Source organism: Fundulus heteroclitus, chromosome 21, assembly GCF_011125445.2.
Source record: "Fundulus heteroclitus isolate FHET01 chromosome 21, MU-UCD_Fhet_4.1, whole genome shotgun sequence".
Taxonomy (NCBI): domain Eukaryota; kingdom Metazoa; phylum Chordata; class Actinopteri; order Cyprinodontiformes; family Fundulidae; genus Fundulus; species Fundulus heteroclitus.
The window spans coordinates 16,353,379-16,377,205 of NC_046381.1; the positions used below are offsets into that span (position 1 = coordinate 16,353,379).

The window sequence follows — 23,827 nt, forward strand, 5'->3', positions numbered from 1 at the left end:
GCGCCATTTCCAGCAATACATCACATTTAACAATCACTAAGGGGACAAAAAGAAACTACAGAGGCCGTATAATCACTAATTCTAAGGGCAAAAAAAAAAAAGTCAAACTATACGTCTTGAATGCCACAAATGATGGTAATTGTCACGCTCTGCGTGGCGGCGACGGACCGCTCGGTAAGCAGAGGCCTCCATTCATACGCATCTACTGAAGGCTGGCTGGGAAACTACAGGAAATTACAACATGTCGCTGACTAACCATGAGCGTGGGTTTTTTTGTGATGTGGTTGTGGGTGTCCATATCGCAAAAACGGCATTAGTGCATCATGGGCCAGGTGACGAGCAGACAGCTGTGCGCGTGTAAGCAGCAGTTTTATTTCTTTACCTCCCAGAGTGCAGACGAGGGTCGGGTGCAACTAATCTGTATAACCCTAAGGGGTCTTTTACCAACGATGGTATGGTCTTTAAATACTCGATTTATGCAGAGAATTGATGCTAGAGGCTCTGGGGACCAGGAATTTATTTCAACACAAACTAAAGTTTATTTTTTTTCCCCCAATATAGCCTAAAGTGTAAAAGAATCTATTAGATAAGGTGCAAATTAAGACCCCGTAGCTGCCCTCTGTCTGAATGCTTCTTGTACCTTGCAGGTCCTGTCGAGTAGTGAAGCTCTCGTGCGTGGGAAGCATGGGCCTCTCCTTGGTGGGCACCCTCCGAGCCACGCAGATCAGGCACGACTGGAAGTCTGAGCAGGAAGAGGAGAGAGCGAATGAGCGGCGGGAACAAAAGACGGTGGAGGATGGAACAAAGAGGACGAGGATAAGACAGGAGAGACCAAGAGGGAGGAAGAGGGGAGGGCAGGGGGACGTAAAGGATAGAGACGGAGGGAGGGAGTGATAATGAAATGCATGTTATTCCCAGGCAGCATAATTAATACAGTTATTAATGAGCATGGGGATCAGGGCTGCGCTGCTTTAGCGAGGAGCAGCTATTGCTGGCGAGGGAAATGATGTAGTGTGACCTTTTGAAGGTGCGTGCGTGCGTTTTATTAAATGTTTGCGTCCGTCTGGTTTCGACAAACGCGTAATCACGCCTCCCCCCCGGCCAGACGTGGCTCGGTAAACACGCTCGTCTTCAGCATGCAGGAAAATAACTTTGCCGATTGGACCACTTGGGTGACCCCCAAAAAAAACTCCTGCCAATAATACCCACAATCCCACATGTTCCTCGCTGAGAGGGAGATATGCGCCACAGGCCATCACATGCAGTTGTATCTAGAGAGCATCATGGGAGGTCTGGCCATCAAAAATGCTAATCGCCATTAACGTCACCCGGTTCCCTTTCCTTCCTCGCCGTTTCCGTCTGCGGTCGGACAAATTCCCGCAGCTATGACCGCCGATCGTGATCTGGGTGCTCTAACACACAAAATCCCTCACACACCTCCGACGAGAGGCGTGCTCGGTCCGTTTGTCAGAAAGCAGCCGGCAACGAACTGCTGATTGAAGGGCCTGACGGTGTATCATTAGCATTTTCACTTCAAGTTTGAGCGTTTTCACTTCAGGTTTGACAGAAGCGTTTCTGGTTGCAGGTCCTGTAAAGAACTGCAGTCTGGTGCAATAGAAACAAAGGGGACACATCTAACAACATGAAGTTTATCCACTCTGTTATCTTAGCCTGGTTTTGAAAGCTTTTAAGCTTCTCCACTCTGCTGTTGTACACCGCTTGCTCCGGGTGTGTAAAGGATGGACATAAATCTCTTGTCGCTTCAGTTTTTAAAGGAGGCTTTTTTTTTTTTTATCAGCCAGAACTAAACCGTGCTCGACGGATGTAGGCGTTGGGTTTGAAACCTCAATCCACTCGCAGCAGGATTCATCACAGTGCGATGGAGCTTATGACCGCCTTAGGGTGGCAACATTCACAAAACAACTGGGGATGAAGCCTCGACACCAACCATCAGCTGAGTTCACGAGCGTAGCCATTGATCCAATTAAAGCGGTTTCATGACAACAGACAGCAGACACTGATTCATTACCGTTATCCGTTCGTGAGTAGTGGCATTTTAATCTGATGTAACATTTATACCCTAATAAACAATCATCCTTCATCTCATCTTCATCTTTATTTTTATGTCTACGTTTTGTCGTTATCGCCTGTTTCTATGCAAATACCTTTCTCAATTACAAAACGAGTTTAAAAAAATATCAATGGCAGGAATGTCATTTAGAAATGTGCTCGTCTCCAAATTGGCACCAAATTAATCTAAATCCAACCTTTGGATTTGACCGAATTCCTTAATTGGAGGAAAAACGGTTCATTTCAAGAAATTATTGTTTTCAGCCATTAAACTAATTTTACACTCCACTATAAGGTGACCAGTTTCTATAAACTTTGCTTCTCCTTAGTCTAAATCCGACTTATTTTAGCCAGTGTTCATCAGGCAAAGAAAATGATCCATGTTTATGTTGCCCCCACATACAACGGGGAGCTGAAGCAACGAGCCACATGTTGGATCTCTATAACAACCATTAGGTGGGTCTCAGGTTGCAGCCACTGAGCGATGCTGTGCTGCAACTTCTACATGCATCCGTGCTCCACCAAAACCTGAGTCAAATGAAAAGCTGCGCAGGACATGACGACGTGCTGAGGAGGTTCATTCCGCCTGTTTACAGGTGTTCGAGCAGAGATGCATCATAGTTGCAGGACAGCAGCTCTTGAATACTGCAGTTTGGGACGTCTGCATCAAGTCAAACTCCAAGTATGTCAGATAAAACATCTCTTTATGTCCAATCGCAAACATAAACTTGTGGAGCTCACAAGGCTCAATGGAGACTAACTGGAGCAATGTGCTTTGGACAGATAAGATAAAATGGACCAAAGTTTAAGAGCATATCACCAGATTTCTACAGGGAATTTGGAGGTTAAGAACGTCACTTTGACTTGTCCACCCTCACCTGTATTCACTACAGTTCATCCAAAATTGGACTGTAATCGGACTGTAATCAACATATGGTAGCAGATGAAAAATCTAAATAGGAAGTGAACTTACCATGCAAATATAACTTCAAGAAATATCGCCTTGTAAATCTCTTGTCATTTTCAGAGGGATTTCTAGCATTTTGCAGGAAATATTCCCTCCGTTTATGTTCTAGTGTTCCCTACCTTGTAAAAAAACAAACGTGCTTTCAGAGCCTATCGAGCTGCTCTTTCTGTTTGGACCACCTCCATCGCGGAAAGGTACAAAGATATGGATGTGGATGAAACTACAGAGCACGGCACGTCCAAGCAGGACCCACGCCGTTGCTTTTCTCATAAGACGCTGGGCTGGATATGAAGACGGGAATAGCGGCTATAAACCAGCTTTTCAGCAAGAAAACACACCAGTTGGGAAAAAGACCCGATGCTCACTGATCAGTACCAGAGGAAGGTCTGTGATGCTGCGGGCCTGCTTATATTACAAAGGCGCTTAGAAATATGTCGGCGTGAAAGACATCGTTAACGTTTCAAATATTTGGACTTTAAGCTTAAATCTGGTGAGCTCTGCTAAAAATCTGAAATGGATCTTCAAAATAATCCAAAACAAATGACCATATCAAAACAGAAATGCAAGAAAATACCAAAGGTAAACAGAGATTAGACTCTGGATGATCTAAAGACATTGTGCAAAAAAGAGTCATAGGTCATTCTCTCTATTTGCTCCAACTTTATAAAAGAGGATAAGATCAAGGGCCGTTCTATTTGCAAGCAGAAATACCAACAACCATACAACCAGTAATTTTGTTAAAAAGATTCCTTAAATTAAAATATTTCTCTAACTTTTAAAGTTTCTCAAATGAAAATGTACAATTTTTAACACGTTAACTGGGTGATTTTGCTACTAGAATTAAAAAAAATATAATTAAACATCTTTGTATCAGGCTTATCAACTTGTTACCTGGGGTAAAAACATTTCCCAACAATGTAAGTTAGCTGATTCATTTGCTAACCTCTGCAGCAGGCTTGGGCGACAAACCGAAAATTTACAGACACCAAATTTTACAACAATAACCGACATCATTTTGTCCATTTCCATATTTAAAAAAAATGAAAGCAAAAGTCGTTTTTATAGGTTTAGATAGGCCATGGTCATGTCCCTTTAAGACACTGTGCTACGTATACAGTCAGTACACAGAGTTATAGAGCATTTATGAGTAGGTTGGACATCATTAAGTGAAGGTGGAGTGTCTGTGTTTTGGTTGAGGGTTAACTCAGATTGGTTTTTAATGTTTTATTCCACTTTTATTATGCTGTTTGGGATAATATACCTGTTTTACATTGTGATTTTTATGGCCGCTAACTTGTTCTTGTCTCCTGAATAAAATAGATTATAATCTCAATGGGACTTCCTGTTTAAATAAAGGTACATAAAACTAAAAGTTCAAAACAAGTAAGCATTACTATTGTCTATTTATTAATGTCAACCTGAAAATGTATATGAAATATGGATACCCAAGTTCCAATGTAACAAGGTTGTTTAATAAGGTCACTACTTTAGTGTCAACTGATCCTCCAACCCGTCTACCCCCCCCTCCGTGCTTCCATACCGTCTCCTTCCTCCTTGATGGACTTGGGTTCTGACACTGCAAAACACTGCATGGTCTCGTATTTCTGCTGCTGGGGCTCGTGCTCGTGCGAATCGTCCTGGTTCTCGCTGTGCAGGTTCACCAGCATCCGGCAGTTGAACGTGTGGCTGTTCCTCCTCGGACCCTCGCTGGACCACGGGACGCCGTTGACTGCGGGAGAGAGGGGAGCGCAGGAGATTATATACAATCAGGATGGGGGGGCCACACTTCCCCTTGCGACTGCAAGTGAACAGTAAGACGTAGCGCGGGCAAAAGAGCGAGCCAAGAGGAGGCGAGCGCGCGGCATGTGGAAGACATAATGAGAGCAGCGTAGGGAGAAAGAAGGCAGAGGAAGTGCAAAAAGAGGAGAGCTGTTGCTGGGTAGAGATCAGTTTTAATGAGCAGTTGGAACCCTGAGCCATCCACCCAAAGCCATGCATCACAGCCAGGCCTCCATATGCATGTCCTCCCAAAACATCACTGCCCGTCTTTCTTCCTCTGTCCAACACGTACACGGGCGCGACATAACTCACACGGACACACACACACATGAGAAGTAAGATAAAAAGACACGTATGGCCAACTCATTTCTTTCTCGCAAACTCCCATCACACTCCATCTGGTTTGTGATCTCATTCAGTGCATTGATAATCTCCCAGTAACTGGGACACGGCCCAGTGATCATTTCCAGGGTACTCTGCTCTGCACAGCTCTCCCACTCAGATGGCTGGGTACTCAGACCTCAATCTGGAGCACCAGCAGCGGAGAACTCAGAGCTCCTGATGGGACGCAGTGACACACACCTCACCTTATGGGAAGCAAAGCTGTAGTGGTTAATCTGAAGGGGAGGAAACAAAGCTGGGAAACTGTCTAAAACTAAGTTTAGGAGTCCAAGAACAGTTGTGATGTTTACATTTGAGGAGTAAGAAGCGTGATTTTAATGGGTGGACTGGAGAATGGGAACGCGACAACAAGAAAATAGGAACTGGATAGGGGTGTGTGGTAGAGAACGAGAGAAAGGCATGAAAAAAATTGTGAAGAGAAGGGGAAGGAAGGGCACGAAATGAGAATGTAGGAAGAACATGATGCTGCTGACAGGAGAGAGAAGCCAAAAAAAGGAAGTTAATTAGCTGAAAAGCGAGGGAGGATGAGGAGAAGAGTGAGAGGAAAAAGTCTGGGCTGAGCATCAGCAAAAGAGAAAAGGAAGAACCTTTAAGATCTTTGCACACTGCAAAGTCGTTTTTTTTTTTTTTTTTTAAACAAGGCAATTTCTGACATGGAAAAACCTCCATCAACGTTTTAATTAGAATGACATCGCTATCACAAGGTGATGCAAGGTAGAAGGAGCATACACAGAATTCGTTGGCAAGGAAAATAAGCCGAGGGCTAACCGAGGGATTTAGGCAGCAGGTTCTTGATGAACTCGGCGTGATCTCCGACGTGCAGCACGCTGTACACGCTGGTGTTCATCAGCTCCTCCTGGTTGTACCGCAGGTACTGGGTCACGTTCTCAGAGACAAACACGATGTTGCCCTCCATGTTCACCACGAAGAAGAAGCCGTCAAGGGCCTGAAAGGGGGGAAAAAAATATGGTTTAGAGTTTGTTTACAAAGCTCCTCCACATATAAACACAAATTATGAATAACGATAAACCTGTTTGAAATGCAATCGCCCTTATTTAGCTCTCTGTTAATAACCCTGTAGTGGATTGCCTAAAAGGGGAATAGCTTCGATTAATATGATTTCTTTTACTCAGTTCAGGGCAAACAGTAAATGTAATTTATAGGTGTAACAAAATTAAATGTTTTCAGATATATCAATTTAGAAGTTTACAAAAACAGCAGACACTATGTTAATACTGCCTGAAATCTGAGTAATCTGTTTATAATGGGGGCAGGAAGGTGAGTTTATTTGTATGGCAGTTTATGCACAGGAAAACAAGTAAACACGTAAAAATTTTAAAGACAAGACATATATTAAAGAAATATATCACAATGTAAAGATTGCAATACATACAGTAACAATGAATAAATGTAATCTTTGCCTTTTATGGAGAAGTTGCAGGGAAAAAAACGTGTTTTCAGTCCTAATTTAAAGAAACCAACAGTTTCTGCTCATCTCAGGTTTCCGTGGAATTAGTTTCAGAGTTGAGGAGCATAGAAACCAAGCATCGCTTCCCCTCTGAGTGAGTAGATCTCTGATCCCCTAATGGGCCTAGATAGAGACAAGCAACTCTGAAATATGGGTCCAAGACCATTCTGAATACTGTAGACAAATACAATTTTAAAAATTATTTTCTTTTTTTCTTTTTTTTACAGAGAGCCAGGGCAGTAATAAAAGGAATGGATCCAATATGGCAGCTCCTTGTATCAACAACAGTAAGCTGTGATGAAACATGTTTATTTTACAAGACACAGTTGCAAGAGTGCGTCTAAATCAATGTTGCACGTAGCGGCTGCAACTCTGATCCGAACAAATTAAAACTGGTTGTTTGCATGTGGAAAGTACAGCTTTAAAAGGACGTTTATGAGAGGTACTATGAACAAAGCAAAAGGTTTCCTGACCGTTGGCATATTGGAATCCGAACCTTTTAACGTTTTATTTGTTTTAATTTTAGAATCCCAAATTCTTTGATTGCATCAACAGGAACACTCTTTACTCTTTGCAAGCTCCTATTTCCAAGGCAAATGGAATGCATCATCATTTGCTGGTTTTGGTCGAGACCATAGACATTATATAGGTAGACGCCCCATGGACTGGCGCTGCTTGTTGGAGCTGACTTTTCAGCACTTCCGCCATCTTGGATGGGTCTCTCACGTGCCCCGAGTGCATTTATTTGTACTGAGGTAGCTGATTGCCCAACTAAAATAAATCACAACTCCCTGAATTTTTACCCAATTTTCACACGGTTTGGTTTGTTACAAATGGCAGAGATGTGGTTATGATAGAGGACGCTGTCATGCATAATAAAATATGTTTTAATGCTGAATTATGTTGTTTAAACAACATATTTCATAAACGCATGCTCTTAGACAGACATATGGCATATTGACGTATAACTACGCGATTTCATACTGAAATACTTTTTTATGCTCTTAAACAATGAGAAATGTGGTATTATAAATTAATACATGTATAAATTAATACATTTAATATCTTAATAGAGAAAGAAATTGGATTCCTCATTTAAATGTATTTCACTCTCTTACACATGTACAAGCCTGAGCCTTCTTCTTTCTTCATATTTCTGCATGGTGTCCAAGTACACGCGCATACGCACTTATTTTTCAAGGCTTGGAAAAGTGTTCATTAAAATTTCCAGGTCATTCCAGAGGCTTACACTAACCTGCTTGCAAATGGGCTGGAACTTAAGACACTTAAAAAAGAACTGTTTGCACAATGTCTTGCATGTGATGGCACTCTGTAACTTCAGGGTACTTAATTTGGCAACATCATTCAGCCTTAGTTTGTGAAATACAGAGATAACAAAATAATAAACATAAAATCATTGTCCATCTGTTAGGTTTCTGCATTGTTCAGACATTGCAAAAACTCATCCTCAGAACCAATATCAGCACCATGTCATCTACTTTCAGTGATTATCGCTGGCTATAGCAATCGCAAGCTGCAAAAAATACGGGCAAAGTTGCTCCCTCTGCATTTACTCCTGTTGGCTACTATGCCAGCCTTGAGTAGGAGAGACTCATCCAATATGGCGCCGACACAGAATGCGCTCCAGCATGTAATGAGGCGTCTACGTATATAATGTCTATGGTCAAGACTTTATGCCCAAATACGATTTTTTGACACTTAGATAAAAGATTGTAATAACAGAGAAAGTAGTTCTAGTCTGCCAAATAAGACTTGAACCAGAACAGAACCAGACGATCCTGAGCTTTTTTAGTTCAATGGGGAGAAGGAGAAGAAAACACACTGACCACCGCTGCAGTGTATGTATATTATTTTATGTAAATGTACATGCTGTATGGAAAATTTACATGCTGTATGTATAGTGATTGGTAATTACTTTTATGTGGATACACAATTCTCCATGGGAACAAACACACGCACAGCAGTGGCAGCTCGCCAGCTGGCGATCAGAAGTGGGTTTTTAGATAAAGAAACTGACAGACACCGCTGTTTCCTCCTGCTCATACTGAGAAAGCGACAGACTTTCAAAGGCCAGATACAGCTAAATTAGACAGAACTACATCAAAAGTTTAAAATGTACCCTTGTTATTGGCGCACAGTATTAAAAAATTACCAGCCACTTTCTGCCCGGGATGGAGTGGCTATGTATGCACTTCACGTGATCTCAAGGCATGGCTGCTGAATAGACTCATTTATCAGTATCAGCCAATACGCATGCACATATCGGCCGATACCGATACAGGAACACAAATATCGGCCAAAAATATCGGCCAGCCGACATTGGTCGACCTCTACCACCCATATCTCCAGTTTATCGCTCAGTGTGTCACAATCAGCTTATAAATACAGCTCTGAGATTTAGAAGTACAAACACAGAATTTTTAAATGAATCGCTGTTGAATCTATGTTAAAACGCAAGCAGTTCAAAACAAAACACGGATCAGGTTCAGCTGCACATGATGTGACAAAGTGCTGCAACAGCAAGTATTCATCTGGCTACCATCTTAAGCGCGCCATACCAAACTAATGCAAGAATTGCAGCTAATCGGAGAGAAAGGAGGAAATCAGGTGTGCAAAGACTTTGGGTTATTGGTTTTAGGGCCGTACAGGGGAATGGCAAGACAAATGGTCACATAAATCAGCTGTAGCAAGTTGTTTGCATATTTAATTTATATCTGTGATTTCAACCATCCCACCACCTGAGACCAGATACTTATTAAACAGCACCAAGTTCTTAACAAGTGGCACCTAGTGCTCAGTGTTTCACAAGGCAAGTGATTTACTTTTAAAACTGATTGTAGCTTGTAAATTTGGAGACGACTGTGGCTCAATGGGTAGAGTAGTCGTCTTGGGATTGGAGGTTTAACATGTCGATGTGACCCTGGGCAACTCCTGGTTGCCTACTGATCGCTGCATTAATGCGTGTATAGTGTAGAACGCTTTGAGTGGTCGACATGACAGGAAAGCACTCTATAAATTCAGTCCATTTACCAATTTTGTTTAGTATTGCCTCTCAATTTGCACGAAGGACCACTTATTGAAACTTGTTTCTGTCTTATACTGAATAAAATACCCATTAGTTTAGGCCTAAATATTCAGTTTGACATCATTTGGCATTTTGCATCATTTGTGACTAAAATCTTTATAAATGTGTTGCAAAATAACATCCTGCAACCAAAGAGACTTCCTTCTAATATGGGAGATTTTTTTATTTTTATTGTGTGAAATGAAAACCAGCACTTGAATTATTTTCTATTTGCTGTTCTACTGTATCCGTACCAACCTTTAACCTAAAAGCTGGAGTACATATCTAAGCCTGATCTATGTTAGACGCCTAATGTGTTAATTGGACGTCATTAAACTATGCTTACAGAGAAACCACTGGTACAATTAGTGTTTCGCTCCTAATAAAAAAGCCCAAACATCAGTGCAGCTGATAAAAGCGGAATAAACTTGTGGCTGATTAAAGCACGAGAAGGAGGATAAGCACTTAATTGAAAGAGCACAGCCCCAGGTCAGTCATTACACACAAGATGGTGTCAATTAGGCCATCAGATCAGCTACAGCCTTTAGGAAATGAACATTGGTGCTTGTAAAGCTGGGAAACCTGATACTAAAGATTTTTTTAATCAAATTTTTGGAGCTACATACAACATATTTATTTTCTGTCACTCCTGACACAGTGACAAAAATACACAAACACTTTCACAGACAAAACGCTAAGGTTCCGCAAGTCCTGCCGTTCGATCCCAGCTTACAGCATCATGGAGGTTCTCCCTCGCCTGCTCTGTCACGTCTTTATCTAAAAACAAACTCAAAACCACCTCGTCCATCAGTGCATTAACTGGGGCTGTTCCAAACTGCAACGCGGTTGTGCAAGTCCATCCTGTGTGAGGAAAGAACATGGACCGGACAGGATAAACATTGCATAGTGCCAACGCTAATGCTCCTCCAGACACTATTGCTCAACGCCGTTAGCCAATGCTTTTAATTTACAGTGCCCTCCTTAAATATACACCGGAGAGACAGCTCAGCCAAAACGAGTCAATGTGTTCCAAACAGCATCACTGGGAATAATTGTTCCTTCCTGTGCTCTATTTAGTTGTGCACCAATATATATATATATATATATATATATATATATATATATATATATATATATATATATATATATATATATATATATATATATATATTTATGGAGATATATATATATATATATATATATAATAAAATTATATATATATATAATATATATATATATATATATATATATATATATAACATTGTGTCAATACATTTTAGTGATGACTGAACAAACTTGCTCCTTTTGTGCAAACCAACATCAGGCATATAGAGCAATCTGAAGATGCACAAACCTAGCAAAAGTATTCAAACCCCTTAAAATTTTGGACATTTTGCCACGTTAGAACCAAAAACTTTGTTTTATTGGGAAATCAACACAAAGTAGTACATAGTTGTAAAGTGAAAGTGGCATTTTCTAAAAAAAAAAAAAACATGAGGGGGAAATAACTAAAACTGGTGCGCATTTGTGTTCCGGTCCACAGAGTTAACATTTTGCAGAACCACCTCCCTGACAAATAAATCTAAAAGTCATTTTGGAGACATTTCCAGCTGATTTGCAAGCCAAGGACATAAAATTGTTTCCTATTCTTGGTTGGTTGGAAAGCATCTGACCAGTAATGTTCAACCCTTTTCCTGCAGGACTACTCTCTATTCTGTCCCATCTATCAACAGATGCAAACAAAACGTCCCCACATCATGATGCATTCCCCGCCATGCTTCCCTATGGATGCTTTAATCTAGGAGATGTGCGGCGATGTTTTCCTGGCACGCATCAGACTTTCCAGGTTGAAGAAAAGCAAAAATATTGCTCTTAACATGTTTAGTACATATTAAAGATATAAAAGAAAAAAAACAACCTTCATAGTTATGCCCTAGTTGTGTTTGTGTGTCTGATCAAATCCCAATAAAATACATAGAAGTTTGCAGTCGTCACATAAAATCTGGGAAACAAGACAGGAATACTTTCTAGGACACTGTATACGTAACAGAGACGTGACGTAATGAAACTGTCCGCGGAAGGTTAAAAGAGCAGCGCGACAATGTTTCCCCACACTCCTCTCCATCTCTGCGTTTGGCGAGCAAAGACTCTCGGAGAGGGGTGGGGGTCGCGGGGGGGGCGTGTGGATGAGTTTTCCTGCCGCCGGGCCCTTCTCTTCTGAGCGGGCTGTAATGAGCCCGGGCTCGCGGAAGGGAACGTGGCTCGGAGTGGAGCTGGTGTGAATGGGCTATCGCCGTGTTTTGGGGACTGCTGACAGATGGGAAAGCTCGCAGGCTACACTGGGCTATATTTAGCCGCAAGTTAGTGTGTCGATTCAGTGACGCTGGACCAGGAGAGCTATAAATATTCCATGACAGGACGGATCTAGAGGCGAGCGAAGGGAGGATGGGCAGGGGAAGGAGATCTGAGGGAGCTGGGGAGGGCGGAAATGGGTGAGAGGAGAGACTCAATGGACTGATTCATTGGACGGGCTGTTGCTTTCTTTCTTGTTATACGTAAGCACTTCAGTGGCTCTCCGTTGTACAACGAGGCCATTGCTCTGCTCGGTGATTTACAGCCAATCAGGGGCGGATGCAAGATGCTGGCAGCTTTCACTTCAACCAGCTACACTCTGACATAACCACTACTGGCACAGTTGTGATTGTTCTTTGTGAATGGCACTCCACAAATAGACATCTATCATGATTTCAGGAGGTGAGTTTATCCTGTGGCGGAGGATTTCATTAAATGTGAACAATTATAGTATTTTTGAGTATGGCAGATTATATTATACATTAGATTATGATATCTAAAAAATCCTTCCAAAAGTATTCACACTCATTTAACTGTGCAGTGGAAGGAAAGCGATACATGGCTTTCAAAAATCAGCAAGGGGGGAATTTACACTGCAAAAAGGGAACTAAAAGTAATTGCAGTTTTCTTGAAATTTGTATATTTTTCCTTGATTTGAACAGCTAAATAAGACCATTCGCCAATGGAATGAGCATTTTTACCCCTAAAACAAGATAATTAGATACCCTGCACTTGAAATAAGATGATGAAGATGAATTGTTCTTATTTTAAGTGCAAAAATCTTATTCCATTGGCAAATAGTCTTACTTACCTGCTCAAATCAAGGAAAAATACACAAATTTCAAGAAAAATTTACTTACTTTGAGTTCCCTTTTTGCAGTGTAGCATCTATTACAACGAAGCTCCTGAATAAAAAACACTGCAACAAATTGCTTTCAGATGTCACCTACCATATTTTTCGGACTATAAGTCACTTCTTTTCCATAGTTCAGCCGATCCTGCGATTTGCAGTCAGGTGCGACTTATATATCAATTTTAAATGGTAACTCATACTGACCAACATGAACTAAGTAGTAAACATTACCATCTACATATTGGGAGACCAAAAAAAAGAGTTCAGTTTATTAATGTTAAATTATTCAAAATAATTTGCAACTTGATGACCATCTTTTAATACAACATATGAGCAAAAACCCTTTTTTAATTTTGGATCTACAATGATTTACACATTCATTTCCTACAATAAATCTGTCTAGTTTATTTATTTAAATTGATCATATTTTGTAGAGCAGGTAAAAATGTAATTTCTTCGGTAAAAAAAAAAAGTAGAATCTGAATAAAAATATTAGGACATTTATGGTTGTAATGTGAAGAAAATGTTAAAAGGGAAAGGCTATAAATACTTACTGCAAGATGCCCTGCAGATGACAAAATGCAGAATACAAACACAATCCACCCACCTCCAGCATCATTGGTCCCAAGGCATCTTTGTCAATCACACTTTGGCCTGTTGATGAGACATCAGCCTTCTGCACCTCCTCCTCGTTTGCTGCCGCAGCCTTTTCTGTTAACAGAAAAGTTGACAACGCAAACTTCAAAACCACATACGGGAGATATAATAATTCAACAAGTTTATAACTCTCGGGGGCAAAAACAGAAAACACAAAGGCAAAACATAGAGGTCATGGAGAAGGAGCACAAGCAAACGACTCTGCTTTTCCCCCTGCAGTCGACCCACATACTTTAAAGAGGTCGCTGGCTGACGGGGATTTTAACAAGTATCCATCTGGTAACAAAGCAAACACATTCGGTCCCTTTGTGAAAACATGCGGCCGTGGCTCCCAGCCCAAGCACGCAGCAACAAATAGAGTGAAAGGTTGCTGTAAACGAGCGTGTCGCAGCGCACGGCTGGCACACTGGTGACAGACAGTAGATGGATTACAGTCATGTGGAAAAAAAAAAAAAAAAAAAAAAAAGAAGTGGGGCTAATATGGAACGAGGATAATGTGTAAACAACCCAGGTACAAAATAGGAGAACAAATTGTTCCCAGGGACTCAAGTAGGAAAAGGCAGAATGCTTAAATTATCACCATAAACAGACTTAATCGCGTTTATCATCAATGATATTGTGAAATTACAGAAAGTTATCTAAAGCTCAAAAGTTAGGTAGCTTTTCAAAATAACTTGTCATTAATAAATTTAGGAAATTTACCAAATGTGAAAAAAAAATGTGTTATGTTAGGAGACAGGTTCCTCTATTATAAAGTACTGTATTTACACTACGTATAAAACTATAATTTACCAGTTACTAGAATAAAACGAAACGTGACGTTTAGAGATGCAGAGAGAAATGCGCTGGCGACCAGAATTTGCTGATTGTAAGCCTCATCAGTCCTGACTGCTGACCAGCCAGCGGAGCGTTCTGATTAATCAACACATCAAAACTAAAGCGCTACAGGTCTGCAGCACCAACAAAACTCAAAAGTGCAGAAGGTGCAAAGCTATTCACCTCATCAGTGGGGGGGTTTAAATGAAGTCAGAGGAAGAACAAAGATGCATGAATCAAGGTTTAAAAAAGAAACATTTGTGATATCAGTGAATGTGTTCTTTTCACTCGGGCTACGACAGTGAGAGAGAGCAAGACTTGCAGCAGAAAACAAGAAGGCTAGAAAGTGAACCAAAGCGGCTTCATTTCATCTTAATTTGCTTTCAACCACTGCCTGCTTTTGGAACGTGCTGGATTAGGAAAGGTTTAAGGTCCATTCATACCCTACGAATGGCCTACACGTCCGTATTTCTGTCTGTAAGTTCTATCCGTTGACTCCTTCGTACCTCCGTCCGTTGAGGTGCGCAATAACCAATATTTCCTCTAGGTGGCAGTGCTGGGCGCCAATAATTCGTCATTGATCAAACATGGCGACGGTCCAAGACGTGATTTTGTTGTATTTGCTCCGTAAGTAAACTTTTTGTTTGTCCCTGTGCCCCGGACACGACACATCATATACATGTGGGTAGTTGCGGACAAGCTCTGCCATGTTTAAAGCCCAGAATTCTAACCTTCTTTGTGATTTTGTTGCCATATTGTACTACAAACTCAATAGCGCCTGCACCTTTTCTGGTAGTATTACTCCGTATTGATCCGTTTCGTCCGTAATCGTAAGCTCCCAATTTTCGTGTCAAAATACGGACGAAATCGATGGTTAGAACGTATGAAACACTCCACACGTATCCGTCTTTTACGTGAGGTATGAATGGGCCTTTTGGGGGAGATGAGTTAATGTAAGGAAGTAAATTCTCTAATTTATTGCTTCCTCACAACGTTGTGGTCAGGTTCACTACTGTGAAAACAGATATTTGCAGAAAAACAAAAGCAATATACATTCTTTTAATTCTTTATATTTGATTTATATTCAAGGCCCCAGTTGAACGGTTCGGGAACCTTTGCTCTAGGCAATACATGTGGAGACTGCTGTTTCAGTAAAGGTTGGTTCACACGGCAGGATTTTCTAAGCCTGAGAGACACCAAATTTAACGATAAAAAAACGTAGATAAAACAGGTTAGCTCGTACAGCGTGTGGTTTCCGGTCTGATGGCGAGCACAGTACACCACACGGTAACAGATTTCACTCAGGATCATTCAGGTGTCAGACGGGAAATCTTGCAAATCCTCTCAAGATCAAAGGTGAGTTCAGAGTAAATAAACATAGAGGACCAGGAAGAACAATGGTGATAGTCTGTGGACTGATTTTACCAGAGAAAAAAACATAAAAAGAAAAGCCGTTGGTTAAACGAATGGAGACGACATAAGTGGGGGGGGGCTCCACGTTTGCTGCACTATGATATGGAGGTTAACTGGGTTTTTCTCTTGGCGTTTCCCCTCACCGTCACATTCAACAGGCTGCCCGTTCGTTTGTCCTTGAAGGACACCGCGCACGGTAGGATATCAGGCCAAGACGATCCAACACGTTATCCAGCTTTTATCCCCGATTTCAGGTTGGAGCGATCCAGACGTTCCACCGAGTGCACCCGATCACTCTTAACACACCACACACGGTAAGATTACCTCTTAAGATTATCTTAAAAACCACGCCAATAGTCGGGGCCTGTCAGAAGGGCAAGATCGGGCTAAAAATCCTGCCGTGTGAACCAGCCTTAATGCTAACCTAGCTAATCTCAAACGGAAGACGCTAAAGCTGGTTCAAAATGTGATGTAAACGGGTTCAAATTCAGACTTGCAGATTAAAAGCAAACTCAAATAATCGGCCACTCTTTTTTTTTTTTTGAAAGAGTGAGTGAGTGGTACAGCAAAGGTTCACAGGCCAGAAGTCGAATCAGAGTCGGCCTTGTCGAGGACTGAGGCCTCTGTACCAGGGTCGCGCGAACTACTCATGCGCCACAAACGCGCCCCAGACACATTAGTGGATCTCTGGTGACTTTCTAATGTAAAATGGTAATATTTACACATCTATTAAAAGAACAAAACCTTAAAAACAAACATTCAGATACATTAATCCTGCCTGCTCCATTTAGAAGTGATCAATTAGTCTCTTATTAGCTGCTGTAACTAAAATAAGGAGCTATGCAATTATCCACGCGACTGGGTTAATAAACACGCAGAGAGGCCTTATGTTCAGAGCGTAGGCTGCCCTACTTTCCCAGTCAACGATGGGAGGCGGAATATGAGTGGGCTGATTTTTTTTGAGGGGGAAGGAGGGGGGGGGGGGGCATTTAACGGGTGCACCATGCCAAGGAGAGAGCTGACCATATGGTGACAAAAGATTGTGGTGCGAACCAAACAGAATCGCGCTCTTCCTTTTTATGGCTATAGATGTGTGAAAGTTGACACGAATGCAGGTTTCCCTCTGCGCTGTGGGTTCGTGCAACAGCCCACAGACGAGTATTCATCTCTTTCAGCATTAATGATCTGTGCAGCAGCAGGACCTCTCCAGGCCCAGCGGGGTCCTGCGGACCAACACAGCTGCCCTGAGTGCAGACCCATCACTCAGTGTCATGGCCGCCTTCGCTGGCTTTCTGTCTCTCTCTGCGGAAGTGTGGCACTGCGCCACAGAAAGCAGGAGCAAGTAATCAATTAAACGGATTGTGTAACAAATTAATAACTATATAATAGGCAACTGCCGAGACAGGCTGCAATATATGCACTACTAGCTCATTAATTCAATGAATAGTAGTGTGGTTTTTATTTATTTATTTACATAATGCCAAGCTAGTATATAAAAAGTACCAGCTGCTTATTAGCAGCTATTATAAGCTTGTATTTCTTTGTAGGTTCTGCGTGGATATTACTACATAAACCTGTGTGAAAAGGTATTTGCCCTCCTACAGTTTCTTATCTTTTGGCTTTTTGGTCACACTTAAATGTTTCAGATCCAACTAATTGTAATAATGAAGGTATCCTGGTTAAACAATACAAAAAGCAGTTTTCAAACAATTCAATTTATTAAGAAAAAAAACTGTCCAGGGCCCCAAAACAAAGTTAACACCTCCCCTTGGTAAATAAGGTTTAGTTGTGATTAACCTCAACTAAAACTTATTTTAGTTGTGGTTAATCACATCAAAAAGTTGATGTTTCATAATTTGAAACGTACACTTTTAATTGAGTTTGATGGCGCCAGACAACATGAAGTAGACAAAAAGACCCCAAAACCCAATGCGTCATCCCACAGTTTGAAGAAATGTAAAAACAGATGACAAGTTGGGTGTCCATCATTCTGTAAAGGCCATTTCTAAGGCTCTGGAACTCCAGTTAACTATAGTAAGCGCCATAGTCCATCAATGGAGAAAACTGGACAAAGCAAGGAACAGGGGTAAACCTTCCCAGGACTGTTTGCCTGAACAGAATACCTAAGAGCGGTTCTACGGCTCATCCAGGAGATCACGAAACAACATCTTCAGCTCTGCAAGGCCTCACTTGCCTCGGTTAAGATCGATGTTCATGATTTAACTATAATATGGAGAGAGAATGGGCAAAATGGCATCTATGGGAGAGTTAAAATGGTGAAAGCCACTGCTGACCAAAAAAACCAAAAAAAAAAATGATGGCGAGTTTAATTGTCTCCAAAAAAATTCTTGATAACTCTTATGAATATTGGAAAAATATCCCTGCGATTGATATATGAAATGTGGCTGTTTTAAGGTGCGAGTCCCAAAACCGCTGGGGAAAACCAACAGCATTTCAGTAACAGAGCATCATACCAACAGTGGTTGTGGTGTGATGGTCTGGGGCTGCTTTGCTGCTGCAGCATCTTCTCAGCTAGCTGTCATTGATGGTACCATGAAGTTTGCCCTCCAGTAGAAAAAGCCCAACCATCAGTTGGACCTTAAGCTCGGGATGCACTTGAGTAAGGCAGGAGGACAATGATCCAAAGCACACCGGCAAGTTCATCTCTGAACGACTCAAAAATGAAAATACATGAGAAGAATTACACTAAATCAAGGTTTTGGAGTGGCCTAATTTAGAGGATTTTTGTATGACCTTTAACAAGCTGTTCTGGACTGAAACCCCTCCGGCGTTGCTGAATTTAAAAATATATAAATAAATTCTGCCAAGCGGTGTCAGCCAACGACGACGATTTTCAGCTACTGCAAATACTTGGCGGCTACCAAAGATGAAACAATCTTTTGTCAGTTTTTCTGCGTAACTATTTTTTGCCATTGGACAAGCCTTTTTTTCAATAGGGTTTTTTTCTCTTAATAGATCAAATCATCATTTGAAATTTACATTTTATTTGAGTTTGATTTTCTTTGACAAATTTGTTTGAGAATCTGAAAAGTCTGAGAAACAAAAGGAAATACAATCTGGGCTTTCATTTTAGCTTCTGTTTTATCACGTAGCACTTTGAGATTTACTTAATAACGTACAGAGCAAACTTATTATTATTATTAACTATTATTATTAAAGCAAATACTTTTCCACACCACTTTTTGTATCATGTAACAGCATAACAAGCCAGAGGAAAACCAAGAAAGGCTACCAGACATATCTTTATTCTGATTTCAATTACGAAGAAACAAGCAGGTTTTCATTTACAGCTCAAGGTAGGAGGAGAATTATTTGAGCGTATAAAACCTTAAAACCCCAGTGAGACTCATTCAATCCCAAAAATGAGACTTCACATATTCAGAATTTGTTCTGGTGCCTTTTAGCTCAAAAGCAAGACTCCTAAATTGCTTTGAGTTATAGCTGATCTGCAATCTAATTGTCTTTCTTTTAATCTAATGTCAGTAGAAAGTTTTGAGTTTCATGTGAGAATATTTATTTCTTACATAGACTCATGTAAGGAAAATAATTCCTGTGTTAAGCATAACACTGAAGAGGGAACAGTTTATCTACTAATGACTATGAGCTCTTAACATTGTGGCTGGATGTAACCCCAACTTCCTCCTTGGTTGACCTTATTTGGCTCATATCCTCAAACCTCAGAGCCAAATACTATAAATAAGCAATAGGAAATAGTTTAGATAACAATTATAAAATATATATACTTTAAAAGGTCCCTGAAGCTTATTTATTTACCTTTTCCTAAGTATCAATGCATTTTTGAAATCTTTGAAATATAAAGTTATATACTTAAAAAAACGGGGAATCATTGTTTTGTAGCAATGAACCTGCCACACAGTTGGAGAATGGCCAAAAGAGAATCCCTGTTTAAATCAGTCTGGAAGAGAAAGAGACCCACAGCATGACAGATCCCCCGCTATTTAAGACAGTGTGCATGACGTGCTTCTCCACATGTTCCTCCGTCATTTCCCATGAGACCTGCATGGAGTGTTTGTTGTCTGACAGCTCAGTTTTAGTCTCACCAAAGCAAAGCACACCGTTCTAACTAAGGTGCGTTTAGAGTTTAGAAAACGCCACATGTTTACGCTTGCGACGGTAGGACAGAAAAGCTTTTTCCTAGAACAACTCACAGCTTATAAATAAGGATTCAGTACTTGTTACAAGGACATAAAACAAGCCCTGAACAGGCCACCTTAGCTGTAGATCTCCAGTTATGAGCTTGGAAATTTATTTTACCTCCTTTATCATCTTCCACACTATGTGTGGGATAGTAAGTTAGAATTGAGCCCTTGTCCAGTCTATTCTAGTCTTACAGCCAGTTTCATAAAGTTCAAATTAACACCTTTTAATCCAACTACGACTGAATTTAACATAACTTACAGGTACATAAAAAAATTTAAATTATGAAAAAGACCAATATGTCTGTCACTCATTTCAGAAAGCGAAACTTCTATATTATATTTATTAATTAGAAACTAAGAGATATTTCAAGCCTTTGTTTCTTGTAATTTTGATGATTATTACACAGATAATAAATACCCAAAAATCACAAGATGAATAAAAAAGGTCATCCTTATCAACGGTAAAAGATAAAATACAAATGCTTCAGCTTCCTGTATAAATTTATAGGAATTGTTAGGGATGTGGTACCTGTGGCAAGAATGCTTTTGTTATAACCAGGGTTATTTTTCCCTACTGAACCACGCAGCTGAATTAAAGTGTTTTTTTTTTATTGCTTGCAGTTTTTAAAACATCAATTTGTCGACAGAAACAGATGTAGCATAAACACCAACACCACCCTTATATGTATATAATAAGAACTGAAGTGCAATTAAAAGCTCAGGCACCCCATCAGAGCACAACGTTCTGCATCTCTGAGCAGCTATAAAAAGATTTCTCTGCCTGACCACTGGCCTATGGAGGGCAGAGAAGAAAAGGATGATCGAGCCTTTAGTTCACGTTGCTTTGTATGAATGCATTGGAGGGGGGTGGGGGAAGGGGGGTGTGTCAGAGGTAGCAACAGCAGGAGTATGGGGGTAGGCTGACGGCAGCTTGATTTCTGCATCGCTTTAGTCACTTTTACATAACACTTAGCTCTATGAGTCAAACAAAACACAGTGACATCATCAACTGGTTTGATTCATGCGGCTTAAAAAGGCCTGCCTGTTTTTTTTTTTCTTTTTCGTTTTTTTTTTTTTTTTAAGGAACACCTTCAGGCAGCATATCTTGAAGGCAAGAGTCGAGCTTATCGGTCTCTAAATATGCAAATGGAGAATGTTTTAACTTTGTTATGACCTTCGAGGAAGAAAACACGTCTCCAGTGATCTTTGTTGGATTGAAATGAACATTTAAAAAAAAAACAAAAAAAACCACAAAGAGACCACGGCCAATAGAATGAGACGGGAGGCAAAATAAGGAGACCTAAGTTCACCAAGCTCTGAATGGCTGTGGAAACCATTTGCACCAAAGAAATAACATTGATAGTTCTTGATGGAGCGACTATGCAGAGAAATGTTGAGATTTGCCAAAACACAGAGAAACTTCTTCTATACAAGGTTCTTAAAACCCCCCCGAATCCCTTTGTTACACTTTAACAAGTTGCTTAATCTTCTCGCAACATAACTTTCCGATATAGGCTGTTAACGTCTTTAATAATCAACACTATCATGAGCACACTTTTGCTTTTGTTAATTGGGACCAATTTCCTCAGCATGAATGCGTCAGAAACATTCGACTGTCACTCGTACCTTGCTCCTTTATTTGCCGGATCTGTTTCACAGTTTCCTTCAGGATTGCACATTTGTCAGGTTTGACGTTGAAGTTGTCGATGTCGTTGAAGTTGGCGAAGATCAGCTCGGCGAGCTCCTCGATGTATTTGTTCTCGTGCTCGCGGTTGCGCTTCTCGTTGCTCCGCTTGGGACTGCGGAAACACAACAAGAGGGGAATGAGCCACAAGCTGTCGAGGAAAATCAGGCGGTATGGGATGTGAGAAAAGTTTGGACGGTCTTTTGTTAAGAAATGTTAACATGTTTAAATAGACATTTTAAACCACTAGAAAAAGAATAAAGATCTAGGATCGTCACGTTGCAGGGTCTGTTCTGCTCCAGTGGTCATTTTTTTTTTACAGATGGTTTCACATTTTATTCAAGCGCCCCCTGATAAACTGTTATTTATGACGGTGAGCTGGCCAGGTCCTGTTATAGCGAAGCGTCCCCAGACCATACTTCAGTTCAATTTTATTTTATTTAAATAGTGCCAATTCATGAAACATGTCATCTCAAGGCACTTTACAAAGTCAAATTCAATCAGATTATACAGATTGGTCAAAAATGTCCTATGTAAGGGAACCCAGTTGATTGCATCAAAGTCCTGACAAGTAGCATTCACTCGTGGAGAAGCTACAGGGAGAGTCGTCTACATTGTCCATCGCTTTACAGCAATCCCTCATATCGAGCAAGCATGAAGCGACAGTGGAAAGAAAAACTCCCCATTAACGGGAAGGAAAACCTCCAGCAGAACCAGTTGTCTTCAGAATAATCCAAATGCTACATCATCTTTTCTGGAGTCTAGATACATCAGTGTTGGACTTGCCTGTCCAAAGGACAATATTCCAGAACTCATGGTCTTTCACTACATTGGCTCCATTCTTCTTGGAGAATAAATATTACCTTGCATGCCCAGCAGAAAGGTTAAAATAGTGCGGCCTCTGATTGATTTTACAGGAATTTACTTTCATATCAACAGTAGCATGAGCTGCAGTCAGCCCCACGATGACGTTTTAGTCCAAAAGCTGAGATCTTGGAGGATAGAGTTCAGTCCTTAAGAGTTGACTTATGGGACCGACACAAATTGCGAAATCTCATCCCGATATTCCCGCTGTGTGGAGATCTTCTCCAAAGACGAGCAGCGTTGTTGTTCCAGTGAGGGAGATTCGGCCCCGCACCATCACACTGCCTCTACCAAAAACCTGTGCTGGCATCAGCAGGGAGGAACTGGCCCACACTCAACTCTGCCGTCCAACCCGCAAATGCCTTTTTGTTGTTACAACTCTGGCACAATTTAAAGGGGAATAAAACAGCTTTCCAACAGTTTAACATTCATTGTCAAGAAGCATTACTCTAACAAAGAGGAAATTGATTGAACACTTTTTGTGCCAACTTTCTTACACACGTTACCATGGCACCATCTCTATTATTGTTCCTTGACCGTTGGATAACCTGCCTCGGCACATTAGAGAGGCTCCTTCTCAGACTACTTTCTAAACTTGTTTTTAAAAAACTTATTTTTATTCCTTGGCTGTCAACATCAGCAAAGCTAAGTTTCACCTGGTTGGTTTTATTGTGTTTATTCCTTTATGATTGTTGTGTCATATTTCTATATTGTTTCTTTTTATGTACGTTTATACACTAGTCAAAACAATTTAAGGAACGCTTTGAAAACACATTAGATCTCAAATAGGGGAAAATAAAAAATCCTGCAGGATATCCTTGGTGATATAGAAAGGTTGATGTGTTAGGAACTAAAGGATGCCACATCTTTTGATAAAAAGAAAAATTACCAACCCACAGAAGGATTAATCCAAAGTCAACCAGGAAGTTAAGCTGAAAAGTCTAATTCGGCAGCCTGGTCCAATTTGCTGAAATATTGCAACATTTCAAAATGGTCCTCAGTAGCTGGTATAGACCCCATATGCTTCTACGCACGTCTGACGACGTTGGGGGGCCATACTCCGTACCAGATGAAGGATGGAGTCCTGGAGAATCTCCTCCCAGGTCCTGACCAGAGCATCACTGAACTTCTGGACAGTCTTTAGGCGCAACCTTAACTGCACCCCCTTTACTGATTAGATCAATGATCCAGAGGTTTAAGAGAATCGATATTAAACTCTGATTAAAAAGTGTAATT

General features: G+C 40.8%; 1 protein-coding gene across 7 annotated transcripts in view; it reads right to left on the bottom strand.

Moving 5' to 3' along the window:
• Positions 1-23,827, bottom strand: part of ncoa2 (nuclear receptor coactivator 2) — a 95,281-nt gene that overhangs the window by 30,994 nt on the left and 40,460 nt on the right. For all 7 annotated transcript variants that reach the window (XM_036125690.1, XM_021313478.2, XM_036125689.1 and 4 more), the window contains exons 4-8: positions 21,670-21,842; positions 13,584-13,687; positions 5,987-6,164; positions 4,578-4,766; positions 641-742 (exon numbers count right to left, since the gene is read on the bottom strand). In XM_036125690.1, coding sequence (XP_035981583.1) covers positions 641-742; positions 4,578-4,766; positions 5,987-6,164; positions 13,584-13,687; positions 21,670-21,842 — 746 coding nt within the window. The remainder of the gene's footprint in view (positions 1-640; positions 743-4,577; positions 4,767-5,986; positions 6,165-13,583; positions 13,688-21,669; positions 21,843-23,827) is intronic.